General features: G+C 33.4%; 1 protein-coding gene across 1 annotated transcript in view; it reads right to left on the reverse strand.

Annotated features, from left to right (window-relative positions):
- LOC132704539 (protein jagged-1-like) overlaps positions 1-20,161 on the reverse strand; it is a 382,568-nt gene that overhangs the window by 78,434 nt on the left and 283,973 nt on the right. Inside the window, exon 6 of the mRNA XM_060674629.1 lies at positions 3,839-3,972. Coding sequence (XP_060530612.1) covers positions 3,839-3,972 — 134 coding nt within the window. The remainder of the gene's footprint in view (positions 1-3,838; positions 3,973-20,161) is intronic.

Here is a 20,161-nt window from a genome sequence, read left to right on the forward strand (position 1 = left end):
ATTTGACCACAGCTGTTGGCGTTCGCGACACTTACGACAGAACAACGCCCCAGCGTTTACAACTGTTACGAAAAAAAAAACTATATAAAAAACGTCGTGTCGAGGGCCTGAATGGGCCCCGGGCCATTCGTCAAAAACGTTGGCAAAATAAAAACCAGGGTAGGGACGCGCGTGTTGTTTTCGGGAGGCCCACGATGCTCCGGCCTAGGCCGGAATACCGCCGATCGGTGCCGATTAAACGCTTTCGGCCTTATTTTTGTAGCTGAAAATAAGTTTCTTTTGAAAATTCCATCTTGATTTTTAGTTAAAAAAAATGCTTCCAATTTCTTCGAATGCAAACGCAATGCATTTCTGTTTAAACTTAGAATTTTTAGTTTTTTTTTAGGGAGTGGCACCTTCAGACCATGTCCCTTTGAGAATTTCCATAATTTTTGCCCTAAGAAATGGAATTTATCGTAATTTTTTATATATGTGGAAGACATAATAATAATAATAAAAACTCATTTGATACCTCATTGATATTGCTATACTGCTGACCCATAATTTGAGATCTACGGAAGCTGAGAAAGTTCGAAAATATGATGACCTGGCTAACCAGCTAAAACAAAACTGGTGTCTTAACGAAGTAACCATATGTTTTTTGTTACAAAAAATTTCAAGAAAAACCTGGAAAAACTAGACATGCATAATAACGTCTTTGATGTATCAGAAAAACTTATAATTCAACAGATATGTCACATTGTTCGAAAATTTTTGAGATTAGGTGAAGTAGGATAGGATGACGTTCCTCTCTGCCAATGCCACATCACAAAGCAAAGAAATCTGAGACAGATAACTATAATAATAATAATAATATTAAAGGTTATTATGAAACAGGTGTGGTTCAGTTCAGATTGCAGGAATGCTAAAGGTCATTACACTAAACCTAATTACTGTTATAAACAAATACAGGAAAATGGACTAATCATAACATGTGACAATCTTAAATGTGCAATTTGAAGCATTCACAAAAAAATAAAAATAAAAATAAAAGAGATACGAGCCCATGCACACGTCTTACATATTAACTAAAACACCAATATTTTAAATTAGATAATTATTGTTTTGGTAACAAAAATGTGTATAGCTACCTGTTGAAAGCATAATTACCCTTTATTTTGAATACATTTGGTTAGTTTCGGTTAATATTTATGATGATTATGTACGTCAGTCCTAAAGCTAATTTTCTTTAGGGTCTTTAGCGCAATTGTAGAGATAGTTTGCCTATTTAACCGTTTGTTTTGATCTAAAGTATAACTAACATGTTGAAATTTGTAAATGCCATATATCCAAAGTTTAAAAGAACTTCGTGTCTTCAGTATTGCGTACTTATTTTGCGCTGGTAACAGAGACATATCACAATGTGTCATTTGAGATAGGACTAATGAATCGCAAAGTAACGATTTAAGAAAGTATGTCTAAGTGGAAAGATTAATTTTTTATTTGATCTTTAAAAGGCTTACCTTCTTCTGACCTTTACCTTCAAAAATTTTATTTTGTATGTAATGCTACCAAAACCTATTGACGTAGTTTTGTCAGTATTGAGCTTGAGGCAATGATTCTTAGGAAATATTGTGACCTTTTAAAGGTTGTAGTTTAAAGCAGAAATTGCCTGATTGGCTTCATCGATCAAAAATGAAAGTTATCGTCGGCATAAAAGGGATGCAGACACGAAAAACACTTTTCAGAATTGGGAAATATAAATAGAGAATAACAGAGGTCCCAAAACAGAACCCTGAGGGATTCCAGATGATATTTAGAAAAATCTGAATCTTCACCAAATTTATTATTAATGGAGACCCATACTCGTATACCCATAAATTTAATTTTTCTTTTAAGCGAAAAATGTAAATAATGCATGCATCTTGAGATCATTACTTTAATTATTCTCAGTCCCATATTTTCAAGTCGAAATTTTAACATCCTCTGCCGAAATTAGAATCGTAATCGTAAGAAAATTAATTGCAAGATAAAATCACCTACAAAATCGGAGTACGAAACATAATTGAATGTCATAAAATGGTCAAAAGATTGGTAAAATTTTATTTCGTTGTCGCTGTTTTAAATTAAAACAATCAGGTTAGATATTTTAGGTTTTTACTCAGACCTGGCGCGGGTTTAGTAGGCCCGGCCCACTTTTTTACGGATTACACATGTAGATGGGCGCCGCCACGCCAAGTGAGTTTTCATAATGGCGCACTTGATCAGGCGACCGTCATCCCCAGACAATTGCGTCTACAATGTGCACAGAATGATAAAAAGCGGTCTAGGATAATACTATAACGATTAACGAACCCTTTGACCGTTTTTTTTTCTGAGGTCGGACACTCGAACATGTGCGTTGAAACTGGACTGAATGGGGCGGCCATTTAAAATGATTCGCACGACTCCCACAAGAATTAAAACTGGAATGAATTTCTAAACGGGGAACAAGTGACTCTGCACAGGGTGAGTCGACAAGAGAGTTTGGTTTAGAAAATTATGAGAAAATGCTAAACACAAAAGTTGTAAAGATTTGTTAGGATACACAATTTAATTTTTTTTTGGAGTATACATGGTGGTTCAAAAAAGGGCTAATGAAATATACATTACAAAAAATGAACCACTCAATTTTGAAAGTTTGTTTTGAATTCTTTTCAAAATTCCTCAACAACTGTATATAATAATAATACACGCTTAAAGCTTAACGGTTGCACACTTGCATCGGAATTTCAGTTAGATGCTAGGCTAGAGAGTCTTCAAAACAAACGAATATATTTGGAACAAATTTTAAAAACATCGATTTTCTTAAAGAGCATTAAGCACATCCTACATCTATTTTCAACATTTCGCGATTTATTTTACCTTTTTCAATATTTACGGCAGTTTTTTTGCCCATTGCCCTGTATATAAAAACTGACAGAAGCAGAGGTTCTCGTCCTGGATCTCCCATAATACTTTTCTGAAACTAAGCCTAAATAGTAAATGACGTCATCGCGTCTAGACTGGGCAATAGGAATATATGGATTTTTTCAAATATCTCGAGCAGCGTGTGTGATAGACGAAAACCGTAAATACAGAAATTGTAACTCTTCATGCGGGCTATCACACTGTTTGAAACGATTAACCAGATTTGTTAGAGAATTTTGATTGACGATTAATAATTTACGAGAGAAAAACAACAATTTTCAAGGTCTTTTAGATTTTTGTCCATAACTAAGACACCCTGTACATGATCGACAAAATGCATAAATTGAAAATTATAGCCCCGGATCTCCCGCGTCTCACAGTTCAAAAATTTTGCCGATAGGGTGAACGGTTATGGAGGAAAACATATTTTTCTGGAAACCAACCAAAACTAACCAAAAAAAAATTCATTTTTTCTTAACTTCTTGAAATTTGATAGCACCCAATTTCTACTATTTAAATGTGCTCACGGACCTTTTCTTCTCTGCTAAACGTTGATGTCTGCCTGTATATTTCTGAAAAATTGTCAATAATAAAAGTTTATCTCTTGCGTCTTCTGGTTCAAGATTTTTTCAGTCGAAAATCGCAAAAAAAAGATGGATGTCGGCGTCGGATCGAGGTCATTTCTTACAGGCTTATGGTAGGAGGTAAATCTCAAGTTCGTAGCTCAAACGGTTACAAAGTTATTCGGCAAAAAACAAAAGACAAAAAAATATTTAGTTCGATCATTTCTGCACCAACGGTGGTCCTCTAGGGCCGATCGTTACCGAGATCTCGAGTTTAGTGAGGAGCGCGTATACTTAAAAAAAAAAGCCTTCCTTCATAATTTATGTCCTATTTTTCAACGACGTACCTTGATCGCATAAAATTCCTCCCCAGTTCGTGTCGCAGATGCACTGCCACGACGAACCATTGCAGTAACCGTGCTTGCATCCAGGGTAGGGCTCGCATTGGTCGCAAAAATCACCCCTCCATCCAGGTCGACAACTGTAACGCAAAAGTCCTATTTGGAACGCGATTCGAATTACAACTAAATCTATATATCGAAAAAACAAAAATTCCGGCAGTGCGACTGAATTTAAGGGCGCACAGTGGGAAACGAAAACCGTAAATTTTACTTAATATTAATAAAAACACAACAAAAAAAAAACAAAATCAACTCTATTTTTACAAACAGTTTTTAATTAAATCATGAAAAAACACAATGAAGTGTATCCCCAAAGTAACAATTTTACAAAAAAAGTTATTTATTTTCGATCGTTTGGTTTTAGCAGCATGGTGTTCGTGGATTCGTTGAAGGGGATCAATAGAATGGCTTGCAAGATCTCCAGATATTACACCAATGGATTTTTCCTCTGGGGACATTTAAAATAAAAAAAACACAAAATCGATTATTATGGTAGGCATTTTTAACACCTAATAATATAATTTCTTTTAAATGTCCTATAAATTTCCTCTTTCCTTTCCTCACTGTGGATTTTGTAATGGGTCTTTTGGGATATTTTGCCTTAAACAAAGCACAAACTTTATCAATAAATGAATTTGTTCACTGTATATAATATTAAATATACTTTAAGGATGCAAGAAAGTGTTCAATCCTCTCTAATAGTTGTACAAGTTAGAAGAGAAGATGGATGAAATTTGAGGACCCTCGAATGGGAGAGTATTTATCAAGAGGTCATAAATACGAGGAATTTTTAAATATATATACTTTTCAATTTTTATTAAGTAAGTAGGATGGAAAAAATTCTGTAACTAAAAGACGCGCGAGATTCGGACCAAAAACTTTTATTCTTGATGATTTTTTAGAAATGTACAACAACAAACAAATAATGGTTAATGATAATTGGTTATAACTAGAAGACGATGATGTATCAGTTGTATCAGGAATTTTGTTTTTGTCTAGTAGGCGGTAAAAGAAAATAGGCGAAACGATAGCTAAATAGGTAGACCACGTCACATGTCAATTCATTAAATCACTTCCAAGAAAAAGAAATTATAAGGAATATGCAAACAATGAAAGTTTAATAAAAATCCTTTTTTGTTATCTAAACAATGTAGAATCACATTGTGTCGTACATCGTCGTATCCAGACATTTTTATCTTGGACACACTGTATAGTAAACTAACCTTTATTCTCAATAAGGAATCACCCCATAAAATATCAAAATGTCGGTACAGAGAAACCACTGCCGCGTGTTTTACTTGATCAGTTTCCACGACCATACGCCAATTAAAAAGTATACCTATATTTGAGATGAAAATATTGCGTGAGCCGATCATCTTGCCGGTGAACGTACTTAATTTATTTCCAGCGCAAAGTGGCTTTATAGTCTCTATGCCGCGCGTTGCCGTTAAAACTATATATGTATATATTCGTAAATTGGACTCGAAAAAATATTATCTTCGGTAACTGTAAGTAATGAACTTTGTTATCAGCCTATTATGGTAATAACAGCGCCCGCGGATGCAGGCCGATTTTAATGGTTGTTCAGACGATATACCGGGCGACATAGAAAGCCCTTTGCACATTTTTAGACGCCCAGGCTAAGTCGATTTATTTTTGATTAACTTTAACTAAATTTACTCACATTTTATTATTATAATTATTAGTATATTATTAGCCCCAAATGTAAACTAACTGCACAGAAATTAATATTAATTAATTATTCAGCGCTTCAAACAAACATCTTCATTTCCCTCGCATCTAGGATATTGCTAAAAGAATTTAAAAAACAACCTTTAAAAATAAAATTCAACCAATAGAATCAAGCCTACGTATTTTACATGCATTTTGAACGGCAATTTTTTACTGTTAAAAATTAAAGAGCTTCAATCATTAAAAGATGCTTGCACAAAAACACACTCTCTCCTAATTATAATGTTATATATAATAATTGTAATTATTAATTAAAAAGTATTTAATAAAAAAAACTCTTTTTCTATAGACTAAAAAGTTTGTTATTGGTATTTATAAGATTTTCGAAAGGTCGGGCTTTAGGCCAAATCCATAGGATTATCCTGAAAATAACACTTTCAATAAATTGCCGCTTATTTTTGGAATTTTTAGGCGGTCATAGCCAGAATTTATAATTATTAGAAGAAAAAACGAGAAAAAAATATTGAACTGAGTTGGCTTTTTCTTGATGAAAATCCATTTAATAAAATAAATAAGAACTAAAAGTTCAGATTTTCACGGAATTATATTTTTTCACATGACAATTGTTTCGACAACACCGTGTCTTTATCAAATGTAATATTTACAAACTACCTGCTACTATATATACCGAAAAATGAAAATAGAACCTTAATGTTGTGAGAATTTAAGTTTAATAATGGATAAGCATTTAAATCTTATTGATCGTTAACCAATACATTAACTTTAATTTTTAATTAATTAAGTGTGTAGCATAATTAGAATCTTGCCTATTGTTTTTAAACGCTCTTTTATGGTCGTTAATGCGTTTCTTGAAGGATCTACTCGTTTGGCCAATATAAATTTGAGGACATGATCCGCATTGTTTTTAAAAAAAATTCCTACAGTGTGCGTGTGTGTGTGTGGATTTCCAGAAAACAGTAAACTCTAATTATCCTAAACCTAATACAGAACACGAACAATTAAAAACATACATAGGAGAACCCAGTGAAAAAGTTTCAAAACATTTGTCAAAATGTGGTTTAAAAATAGCTTTCAGAATTAACAACACAATAGGATATTTTTTTAACAACAATAAAACGAAGTGTCCAAAATCTCAAAGATCAGGTGTCTACAGGTTGAAACGCGTATCATGTCCTAAAATTGTGGTTAATTTTACCCACCACCCCCCCATAACTTTTTGAATGGGTCGACTTTGAATAAATGTTAACAAGCCAGCAGTTTTTGAATTAAATCTTTTGCCAAAATTTTTAGACAATAAATCAATCATCAGTAAGATACATTTTGACAGTGACAACACGAAAATTCGTGACAGTGACAATATTTTTATTTGTGATTGTTGTACGAAAATCTTAACCATTTACAAAACGCAATTGCCTTAGAATATGACAGGATTTCACAATATCAACTAAACAATGTCAGAAGTTTACTTTAAATAATGTTTCTTTTTAGCAATGTCTTGTTGCCGTATTTTCATTCCAATTTTTACTTAGTTTTAATAAAAGACTTGAGGGTCAAATTTATAGTCGTTCCCTGAAGCTTCCTTGTTGCTTAAACCGTCCTTTAAATGAAATTTATTCCAAGAACGCTTTATGGGACAAGAAGGTCTTAAGAACCGGGTATGAATTTGTATTCTAATTTTGGAAAAAATAATTTTGAATAATATCGGTAAAAAAAGTTGGGACAATAACTAAAATAAAAATTTTGAAAAATTCCACAGAGTAATTTGCTAATTAATAAATGGTTTCTAAAATTTTCTTGATTTTTTGAAGCTAGCGGTTAAATCGAATCACGTATATTTTACGCATTATGTTGTATTTTTAATTACCATAGATGATTACAACAGAATACTAATTTTCAAAAAAATATTTTTCTCTTCCTACGGCTTAACTCATTTTGTCCCTGTGGTGGCGTCAATGCACCACCTATTTTATTATTATCACTACTAAAGGACATAAAACCGTACAAATCGCTAATTTATGTGTAAAGGAAAGATCTTATATATGACTTAAAAAGTTAACAAAAGCGGTGCATAAATTTGTATCACATTTTGTTAAGTCTACAGCATGTAGATTACATCTCAGAAAACATACATTGGAAATACTATATTGATTATGCTTTATTTTTTGAAAGTATTTTCTGGTGCGGTAGTAGATGTAGAATCCGCCACAGCCACACAATTTACGTTTGTAATAAGTGTAATGTGCATTTACATACTTCATGCTTTGTAAAATATCACCAAAAATGAAACCGATGGTTACCAGTGGGTGCGCTCACGCGCCATAAAAAATTATGCGTTTTTTTTGTATCAAATCAGGTTCTATTTGGAAAACAATCTACTTTTAGTTGTTTTCTGTCGAATTTGAACTTTCTTTTGCATATTTATGTATAAATTATATGTTACATCCAAAACATTATTTAATGTTTTTTCCCAATTTACGCACCAGTATTTTTTTGTATGTTTCGAGTTTTTGTGTTTTTTTTTTGACACATATAATGTATTCTTAAGTGCAACAAAATGAATAATTTCAAAGCAAAAAAGCATTTTTTTATTTTCTTTTATGCTTGGGATAATATGCGTTAAAACAATTGTAAATGAACATATAACCGAACAAAAATAAACGTTAATCACTTACATCGAAAGCACACCAATTCGAAAAAGAATAAACACCTGCTACTCCGTCTCCTGCTTGTTATTGTTAGATTTATTCGTTACGGCCGTATTTTAACGATGCACTTCTATTTTAATTCGCTCAAAAACGAACCGAACAAGATAACAATCGATTAAAATTTATCTGATTAACACAAGAACTAAAAATGTTTGTTAGTAAAAAAAAAACACGGTTGCTACTTGAGCTTGTAATAAAAAATAAAATTGCTACAAATGTCGTTCACCTACAGTTACATAAACTGACGTTCGAAAGACAATAATTGGTTGATAATTTTTTATTAATTAATTTTGTTATTCATTTTATAAGTTTGTTTAAATTTTCTTTTCAAAGATGCACCTACCGTAGGTTGATAAAATAATGGGTGTTTATTAAATAGGTACTGATACTTGCAGGTATAAATCATTGGGTGATTTTCATAAAAACATTAAAAATAATTAATTAAATAAAAAATGCCCCCCAAAAATGCTCCTAAAGCTACTTAAAAAACTTGTTTGTGGAAAATAGCGCGAATCACCCTTTTATTTTAAAAAGAAGGCGCTTCGCGGATTCTTGTCCTAGAGGGGCGCATTGTTTTTCTATCGTGCTCCTGCGAACCACTATGGAACTTTCGCAAAATCGATGTAATTTGATTGTGAATACACCCTATATAAAGTGTCCTTCACATCTCGTCGAACTTCAAACTTACGGCACACTTCGGTAAATATTAAAATATGTACTGCTAATTGCAATTTAAAATTATATTTTTTCAAAAATCGTGCGACCCCTGTATTATAGACGAAACCTTATAGTCTCTCTCGATACCTTACTTTACGATACTGTTCACATCAAATTATCACGTCTTTAAAAGTTTTTCATGTATCGCCAATAATTCACCCACAAAAACGTATATCACCGTGTACATAATTCCAACAATGTCCGATATAGAGGATATAGCCATGGATCTCCTTAGTTTCCTGGTATCCGAATTTTTCCAATGGAGTAAATGGTTTTCAAAAAGCTACTTGTATTCTAATATGCATTATTTTATTGCTCCCATTGCTCCCAGTCTGGGTCCAGACTTCTACTTCTCCCCCAAGTCTGAACTATGTTTTTTAATATTGCACGGAATATCGCGAACACCCTGTAAAATACTTAAAAACCGTAAATACAAAAGTTTAAGCTGCCTATATGGGCCGTATCGTCATGTAAAAAAAACTGATATCTAAAACACAAATTTGAAATTAGTGCCAATTTTCAATAATAGGGGGACCCATTTTTCGGTTTTTTTGAATTTGCGGCGCACCCTGTATATTCTTGAAAAATTGTCGCGAATAAAAGTTTATAGAGCCGCGTCTTCTGCTTCTTCAGGTACAAGAACTTTTTTAGTTTCGTAAACAGTTTTTGAAAAATTGATGTTTTTTGTAGACGTGCGATTTTTTATTTTTTTAGAATACTTTCCGACCCCCCAGCCCCCCCATTTTCAATACGTTACGTCACGGGGCAAGGCTCCACATATGTGCCAAATATGAAGTCGACTACTTCAAATTTCCGAGACTTATCGTGTTTCATAGCAAGGTCCAAAATCGCGAAAAAAAGATGGATACCGGCGTCGGATCAGGGCCATTTCTCACAAACTTATGTGCCTCGTGGAGAGTTAAAAAGGAGGCAAATTTCAATTTTGTAGCTCCAACGGTTCGAAAGTTATTCAGGAAAAACCATAAGACGAGAACGGACAACGGAGAACAGAGAATTTTTTTTTTCGACGGTGATCGTTTCTGCATCAACGGCGATCCCGTTATCGAGATATAAAATTTTTATACGAGCGCAGATACTTTCGAAAATTAGATTTCATCGATTTTCGAAATTAAAAAAATATAGAAGATTTACCCGTAAATATATCAGCGCTGATTATTTGGCAGCAAGACGGTGCCCCTCCTCACAATATTGTGCTAGTATAAAATTTTCTTAACATGGAATATCCCAGGGGTTGGATAGAGAACAGCGGAACTATGGATTTTTTCTTTTGGGAACACATAAAATATCACGTGCTCAAAACTCCTTGTAATAGTGTCGTGGAACTTCGGCAAAGGATTTCAGAGGCAATCGAATCAGTTAAGAGACAATCGGGAAACGTTACTAAGCGCAAGACATCATACAATTAGAGTGTATGAGAAATGTTTGAAAATGGTGCGGCATTTAGAACAGCTAAAGAATTTTTTACTTTAGGCACTCTTTGAAATTACATAAAAATTTCCGATTCGTCAAAAACGACGGGACTAAAATAAAAGTGTTTTCCATCTTAAAAAACATGATGTAGGTTTATATGTCACAAAATTAATAGTGTTTTGTTTCATACGTCACTTGGAAAAAAACTAACCCTACATTTTATTTTTTTGTATACCTTGGTATCTCTAAAAACAAAAAAGGTAGAGCCAGTTACAGTTATCAAGATAAATTGAACGCACGGTACATACATTGTACACTCAAGGATTCAGTTTCGGCACCTCATTAATAAACACCCTGTACAGGAATCGCAATATTTTCCGAAAATCTTCAATAATGGCGTTATAATTACGGATACGTCACGATCGGTTTTATTTTACACGCTAACAATCCGCAGTAAATTTTCTCGCATCTTATTTTTCACTACTCTGTCGTAATTACGGGGCGAGTCTACCTCCGAGCCGAAGATACCGGCGGTTTCCATTTACGAGATTAAATTATATCAATTGTCGGATAAACCGTAGCAAACACATAAAGAAACGCACGTCAATTATTGACGAAGTAAATCAGATTTAGATTAGGCGTACGCCCGAGAGAAATACGTGAGAATCTGGTCTTAATCTTTGCGGAAACTGTGTTCGGGCTCGGCCATTTTTTCTCCAAACGCGACGCATTGTGCTCGTTCGTACATGTCTATCTTCAGTTGCCGAGAGAGAAAAAGAAGAAGAGAAAAAATGCGAAACGTTCATAAAGTCGACCGCGAAATCGGTGGTTTATCGCGATGCATCGGCCAGATGCTTTTCCCGAACGGAAAGAAACATTTTATAATATAAAAAGCGATAGATTGTTTCCTTATTTTGTCGAACGAGGAAATAGAAATGGGACGATTTATCGATGCCCAATAAGAGCGATTCTTAAGTTGGGTTGCTTTTAATAATTCATCCGGATACCGTTTCTTCGCAAACCGACCTTAAAATTATAAACTTCAAATGCCCTACGTACTTATACAGACACATTGTACTCAGAACACGTGTGAATAATTTAAATATCAGGTTTAGGGGAAAGATCATTCCACCATTTCATAGGACGGCAATGTTTGAGCGCAGTTTTACCTTTAACATTGCCCGACTTTTTCACTCACTCCCTCCTAGACACACTCCAGACATTGTCTGACTCCAATTTTAAACGAAAACATAAAAATTATATTTGTCAACGCACACACGCGTAGCTTCCACTTTGTTTTAAAGATAAGGATAAAGATAAAGATAGCTTTATTTCCGTAAGACTTGATTTACAAGTGTTGGATATTGTCAGCATAATGCAAAAGTATAAAATTATCGTAGTATAATTAGTAAATTAATAATAATAATAATAATAATAATAATAATAATAATAATAATAATAATAATAATAATAATAATAAGTAATACTGATGGATAAATAACAAATATAGAAACAATAAAAAACAACGAATACGTATTAAAAGGTATAGACAAGGCGTAGCAATTTGTCTTTAAGAGTGCATTTGAATTTTGTTTGACTAGTTATCTCCTTCAGTTCGATAGGCAATTTATTATAAATTTTTACAGTCAAAATACAGGCCAACCAAGCTTTCTCGTCGATAAGATTTTGCCTGAGCAACACAGGATATCGATCATGCCTAGCCAGTTTTCTATATGATTAGTCGGTGCTCTTTCTCTAAGGTTTCTGTTTCTTAGGTTAAGTGGAGATAAATTTTTATCTATGCTTACTATAGCCGTATATAATCTGTTCTCTTCTGCTTTTTTGTGAAAGTATATGCGAAGATTGGTGATTTTCTTCTGATGTTACTCCGATATTTTCACGAATCCTCTTCCACCAACTTCCCGAGGCAGAGTGAACCTTTCTATTGAGCTTCTAGGGTGGTGATTTCTGTGTTTTGTTGCCATTCTTCGGATCTCTCTGTCAAGTTGTTCTAGCTCAGTTTCTGACCAGCTGATGATTCAGGTATTGCATACGTGTTAACAGCTTTTACCATGTTCTTACCACTTATATTGGAAAAGTTCGCAAAGTATTAAAAGTTGATATATAACATACTTAAGTTATAGGTTTTTGTAAGATCTCTAAAACATACGAGGTGTGTTCAAAAAGTAAGTTGCACTTGGACGGGCTACGTACTTTTAATCTTCGATAGTTCTTTTGTTATGTTGGTATACAAGTCCCTAACATAAGTTCACAGTTTCATCCAGTTTGCAAGTTTAATTTTTTTTGTGAGACATAAGCGTTAGACGTGTTCTATGTGCTCGGCGATTTTCTGCTATAAAAAAAATGCATAAAATTTTGTGTGAAAAATGGAATACAGTGCTGAGAAACAGTTGAAATGCTGTTAACGGCATATGGTGAATCTACTTTGAGCAAAAATTTCTTTCCGAAACTACTTAATTTTAAACAAAAATAGTCACCTGGACAACATTAATTTTGATAAATAAATACTTTTTGGCAAAAACTTAAAAGTCCCCCTAGTTTTTGAACAGACATGGTGTGCGATGTAAGAAAATCGAAATGTAGGATCTAAGTAAATTTCCGTTGCACATATCTTTTACGTCTTTGTCGAATAACGCTAGTATCAAAAATAATCGTGCTATCATCATCAAATGCGAAAACTAGTATGTTTAAGCAAAATTAAAAATCAATAAAAAAATGTATTCCTCGCTTTTTTTTTTTGAGCCACCCTGTAACTTTAAAATAATATTAAATTGTGCATCCTAACAATCTTGCCAACTTTTGTATTTGCCATATTCTCATAACTTTTTAAACCAATGACCGAATCATTGAAACATTGAAATAGACTATTTTTTCATTCGTATAAATTAGATCAATTTAAAAAAAAAACTTCTTCTTTTTTAATGATTGCAAAATCTGATTTAAGATGAACAAAGGGCAATTATTTCTTCACCGAAAATTGTCTTTATTTGAACTGACAATTTGAAAATCTTGAATCGAAATTAATATTTTTATAAAATTAGTTCACCACAATATTAATAATCGAAATAATTCGTTATACTATAACTATTAATAGACCAAAAAAAGAAAATATTTGGTAGATTTTTATTAATATTCTGGTAATAACCATCATAATAATTTCTGCAACAGCGAAAAAAATTAAAACTAGTAAAAAATTGTGTTTGAAACTCCAGCTACGTGTGGTTTTTTGTCTCTTTCCCAACAATCCGGAATTCATAACTGAGAAAATGTTATTTCCAAAATACATTACTATAAAAGGTCGTGAATTATTCTTAATAAATTGCCTAGTCGATTTCTTCTCAATAACGTTCCACCGATTACGCGGTTTCTTTCAAAACGATCGTTTGGCCGCTGTGGCCATAAAATTTAATTTCTACTAAAATAAAAATGAAAACGGGGGGACACACCGAGGGGCCCGCGTAATTAACGACCGCCGAGCGACTTTTAAAATTTAATTCCTCCCGCAAAACGAAAAAAAAAAAAACGAAAATAGTTGTTCAGCAACGCTAACGAATAAAATGGCACAAAAACATTTAAGATTTAAATATCGTACGTTACAAATACCAGCGCGCTTGGGAATTAATAGCACCGGATTTAATGGTGTCCGTTTTTTATATTAATGGCAAAATAAGTACCTTCATGTCGAATATATAGTTGCTACTTACGGTTTAGGATCAACTAATTGACGGTTCCGTTTACTACGGGTATGTTTTTAGCGTAGATACTTAAATTTCCTGGCAATACTAATAATAATAAATATAAACTTATTCAGTCTTCAAATTCATCTACAAAAATAAACAAACGAAAATTCTCTGTCTCTCTTTAATTTGTGCGGGATCACATTTCATGACTTTAGTCACATATTGACGGAGGTCAACAACAACAAAAAAAATTTTTTTGGGTTTCTGTTGCCCTGTGTAAATTTTGATTTTTAGACATTAAAAAACATTCAAATTTCCATTTTTAGTTTATAAAGTTTGCTTTCGCCTGATTTGCGCCGATAAGTATACTTTAATTTATTTTAAAAGTCAAAGACCTGAAAATAAACTATGCTATCATTTGTATTTGTATTATTCGATTAGAAAATGGTATCAAGACGGTGTAAATATGGTGTTGATTCAATTTGTTTTATTTGTGGTCAATTCATTAAAGTAATCAATCAAAATTGGGTATGGTCTGTTCATAGATATAAAAATGTGACCAATTGCTTTTCAATGGGATTATCCAAGGATGGTCATTAACATACAATGCAACAAGATTATTACCTAAAGTTTCGGAATTTAAATTCAGGTAAAATTGAGGTCCGTAATAGAAAATAATTTTATACCTACCTGTGTTTAATATTCTTTGGTTTGGTATACTACTTAGTTTAAGTTTATTAGTAATCATTCTTATTTCGTGTGTAATACATATGTGCGAGTCTAGTGTATCTCAGGAGATGCTCCCGCCCAAATGTGGAAAACACTATTCGATTGAGACAAAGGAAGTTATAAACAATGTTTAATTCACTCTCATTGAACGTGGTGCCAGCAAGTAAGCATCTTCAGAAGAAACAGCCACATTGACGAAAATTCCAACATCAACTGTATGGAAAATTGTGAATAATCCCATTTCAGCGAGGAAAATAAGAAGCGACGCTGACATTTTCTCGAGTGTAGATGAAAGTGATCAAGATATAATACGGTGTAAAATTTACCTGTAATACGAGGAACAAAGCGTGCCTACATTAGATATCTTAATTAGGAGGCTTGAAAAAGATGAAACCGGTGTTAAACGTGGCAAAACTACCTTATGGAAGTATTCAACACATGGGCTTTAGATTTTAAAAAATTGACAAAAGGCAAGTTTTAATGGAATCTTTTAGAATTCGGAAATGGCGACTGGAATATCTAGAAAAAATAGGATTTACAGAGAACAACAAAGGCCAATTATTTACTTGGATGGAACCCGGTTCGACACTTATGATACCCCGGAAAAGGGTTGGGTTGACTCAACTGATAAGTATAAAACAAACGCGCCATCATAAAGAGGTAAAAGAATAACTATTTTGCATGCTGGCTCTAAAGATGGTTGGATTCCAAATGGACTTTCTCTGTCTGCGAAAAATATTAAAGATTCTTCTCTGGATTACCATGAAGACACCACCGCTGATTTATTTGAAAGGTTGTAATGGACAATGCAAGTTATCACAGTAGACAGTTGACTAAAACGCCTTCCTCGTGTGACACAAAAGCAACAATCCGAAAGTACATGTATAATAACGACATTTATTTTCACGAAGATTATAACAAAAAGCAATTAAGTGAGGCTCTACAAAGCTTGAACCTACAAAAGGGATACGTCTGTGATTATTATGCAAAAAATAATCTAGGGCATACAGTTTTAAAGCTTCCACCTTACCACTGTATATTTAATCCCATTGAATATGTTTGGCACCAACTGAAATCTACCATTCGTTGTAACAATATTTTTCCCGTGTTAACTCCAGTGTCCTCAAACTTATAGAAACCGAAATTTTTAACATCCCTCCACAAAGTTGGCCAAATTCTGTTAAACATATAGAAAAAGCAGAACAATCGTATATCCATATTGCAAATAATATAGAACAAATAACAATTAGAACAGGCGATGATAGCGATAGTAATACTGATATATTATGTGAATAATTTTAAATAATATAAGTAGGTAATAAAAATAATTTGTAATTTTATTTTAGATTTAAGCATAAATACATACATAAATAAATAAATATTGTTTAATATCTTTCCTAACAAAACCCCAAATAATTAAATTCTGAGCAAAGTACGGACCTGTTCGTCCATATTTCATTCGTACAGCTTGCCCGGCTCTTTCCTTAATTCGTATCAAGTTAGTTTCAAGTTTGTCTTGGGTTGTGTTTTAATGTTATCGCTTTTGCGTTATATTGTTGTAATTTTTTATTGGAGCTTCATGGCTGACGTTTAGATTTTGTTGGGATAAAATCTCAATCTCACCCCCTAGTGGTTCACTACTTTAGTAACCTACTATTTTTTTAATTTGTTAACGTGTTATTTAAATAGGATAAGTTGATTTTTAGTGATCTTATTGCTGCAAAAAATTGTTATATTTTCAAAATTCTGGAATATGTGTCGAATAAAAACTAACGATTTTTTTGTCGACTATCGTTGGCGATTGGTGTGCGGCACTTGAAATGCGTTTTTTGTTGCGTGTAGAATAGACCGAGCCGCCATCGTGTCCGTATATAATTAAAGATTTAGAAAACGATTAGTGTGAAATAGCTTAATTAAACGTCTATAGGACCGGTCATAGTTACATCGCATCGGTAAATTATAAAAAAACGATAAGGATTAGAAAATTAATGGAATCCGATCGATTTACCCAATATATGTGAATGTGGTGCTGTAGGAGTTTGATTTTCGGTGGTGCTGTTATGTAAATCTATCGAAATTACCGACATACCTACTAATAACGGTCTATTTAACATCGATTTAGATAAGTTTGGGTTAGATTAAACTCTAGGAAAGAGAAATAAATTAATGCGCTCGTAAGGTATTTTTAAAAAAAATACGGTAAACTATTTCACCTAAAAACGTTTATAAATTCATCAAAATCAAAACAATCTGGCACAATTTTGTTAAAATTTAGTCTCGGAACGAAAACAGTCCAACCAATATTTTTGACAAGAAAACAGCAAAACTTACTTTTTTAAATTTTTGGTGCATTCTCACATATAGACACGACTATTTCATCCCACCGAGATTCTACGAGATGTGTTCAAAAAGTAAGGTGCCTTTTACGTTTTATCAAGAATCATTTATTTATTTATCAAAATTAATGTTTTCCCCTTCACCTTGCTTAACTTTGGTAAGCACTTTCTGGTATAGCCTTGAGTTCTTCCAGTTCTCAATCGTTCCAGCAAAGAGACGTATAATAGGCATATCCCACACAACAAAGCCCTGAGGCCCTTTCTTTTCAACATCATGGATGAAATAACAAGAAATGTACGCTTATTAAAGCGATCAGGAAAAGTAGTATTTTTCGAAAATGAAGACGATTTACAGTGTCTATTACATCTATTTAAAAGAACTGCCTTAATATGGTAACATCAACCGGGAAAACTAAATGTATGACGAAATCAAAAGTACCATTGAGATGCAAACTGGAAGTTGAAGGAAATGTTATATAACAGGAAATGAAGTTTACATATTTAGGCATAGAAATCTCAGGATATGGTGATATTGAAGTGGAGGTGAGAGAACGAGCGACGAAAGCAACAAGAATATCGGAATGCCTCAATGAAACAAATAAAAATATCAAAATGGAAACTAAATCAAGAATGTATACCGCCAACAAAACCACACAACTAATAGAGACAGCCGCAATGACAGTACTTCGCAGAATAGCTGGAAACACACTGTGAGAGAGAAATGAGAGCATAAGAAGAACATGCAAGGTGGAAAATGTAAACGAAAACCTAGGTGCGACAACTTGCCAGTCTCACTGGCAGAGATAACGAAGGGATAGGCGACTCGCCTAATATGAAGAAAGAAGAAGAAAAATCTTTCATCCAGTGCCCATGCTCTGTTTTAATGATAATTGGATTAAGTTTAAGTTTTACAAGCCTATGTGTTTTCATATCTCCTGAAAGCCTACTTGGTCGATCTTCACGAGAAGCTCTTTTTGATGGGCCTTCGGAAACTTCTGCTTCTAAATCGACACTTTCTTGATTTTCGACCCAACTTCTAGTAAATAAGTGGTAAATTTTATTTTCTTTGCCGGGTTCAATTTATTGTATACCACAAATCAATTAAATAATGGCCAGTTCAACATAAACACGAAAGCCTTTTTCTTATAATAGGATTATAAAAATCTGGTTTTTTAATAATTTCACCAGTTTTACGATTTATTTTAACGGTCTCTACAAGCCAAGCCTGATGTATCGTTGAGATCATTCCGACATATCTCTTGTCTTTCTATACATAAATTGAAATTTCTTTTTTTCTACGGAAAACATGATGACCTTTCGCTAACTTAATTTTTTTTATATCTTGAGGTAACCCACCAGTTTCTCTAACTGTACCTCATATTCTTATCTTCCTGGAAAGCAAATGTTCTGCTAACTCAACACTATTATAATAGTTATCCATGTGAACATGGTACCAAATATTTTCATATTTATCTAAAAGATTTTTTACGAGATTTTGCAACTTTTGTCCACTTCCGTTGTAAAATTCGCATAACATTCTGACAAGTATACCATACTTAGTTATCTTGCTTGGGTTGTAGACTCGGAAACTTAAAAACTGATAAAAAACCACTTAAAATAAATCGACTGTTTGATGGCACAAAGCTATTCTGTCAAAAAACGTACTACTACGTCAGCGGTTACTAGATTTTAAATAAAAAATGACGTATTATTACGTCAGCGGCTACTGGATTTCCAACAAAAAATAACGTATTCCGCGTCAGCGCCTACTGAACTTCGGATAAAAAATGACGTATTACTACGTCAACAGTCAGTAGTTGGTTAAATAACCAAGAGACAAGGGGCGACCTCCCCTCGGATCACTTTATACGGATAGACAAACGGAGGAGGTGGGGCAAGGTTACTGATTAGTAACTATTTTTCTATGGATTAAAAAATTTGTTAGTGGTGTTTATAAGATTTTCGAAAGCTCGGGCTTATAAAATTATCCAGAAAATAACACTTTCAATACATTATATTATGACTAGGTTATAATAATATGGAATAGTATTACGCAAAGGGCTAAACATGTACAAATAACCAGAATTTATAATTACCATAACAAAAAAAAAATTGGTTCATTTTTGTGGTGGGCCTTCTCGCCGTTATATCGATACGAGCGCCGACGTGACTCTGAGTAAATGATAATTCGATTGAGCAAAAAAATTTCTCTCTAACGATAACGGGCAAATATCTTCGACACGACTCGTCGCTGTCCCGTCCTATCCAGCGATAATTGAAAATGATTGATTATTTATTCAATTAAGGTGAAATGCAACCGAAATAACGTACCGGCCGTTTTGCTTAATTAATGTCGGCCTTATTTGTCGCGCACGATCGCACGGAAACGCGAGAATTTCGTTGTTCCTTAGTAGAACATGTGTCTGACGGTTTTTTACCGCTAGGACGGCGCCGCGGGCCCCTTTGATCACACGAAAACCGAACCGAACGGAAAAATAAACTTTAAAATTTCGAAATTACCTGTTTTTCCATCTGCATCTATTTCGATATCGTTCGTGGTGATTTAATTTAAAAAGTATCGAAACTTTGCATACTTTGCTAACCACGTATGGACGTATGGTGAGTACGATTTGTGATGGCACAATTCACGACAGTCGTCACTAATAACCACGATTATATTACTAGGGAATAGGAGAGATAGAATCAGTTGGACTTGGCATTTATTAATTTAACTAGTACGTGCATGCTCAGAGATGAATTCATGGATTTTTTATGTAATAATATTTAAGTAGGTCTACTAGATCCCCATGAAGTAATTAATATGGTTAATAAAGTATTCTCCGAAAAATGGAAAATAAAAAAATATATTTATCATTCCGTATAAAATATACAAGTTTGTATTTGGGACATTCATAACAAGATTGCTTTCGAAAAATC

This window comes from Cylas formicarius, unplaced genomic scaffold (assembly GCF_029955315.1).
Source record: "Cylas formicarius isolate icCylForm1 unplaced genomic scaffold, icCylForm1.1 PGA_scaffold_10__41_contigs__length_53128322, whole genome shotgun sequence".
NCBI lineage: Eukaryota > Metazoa > Arthropoda > Insecta > Coleoptera > Brentidae > Cylas > Cylas formicarius.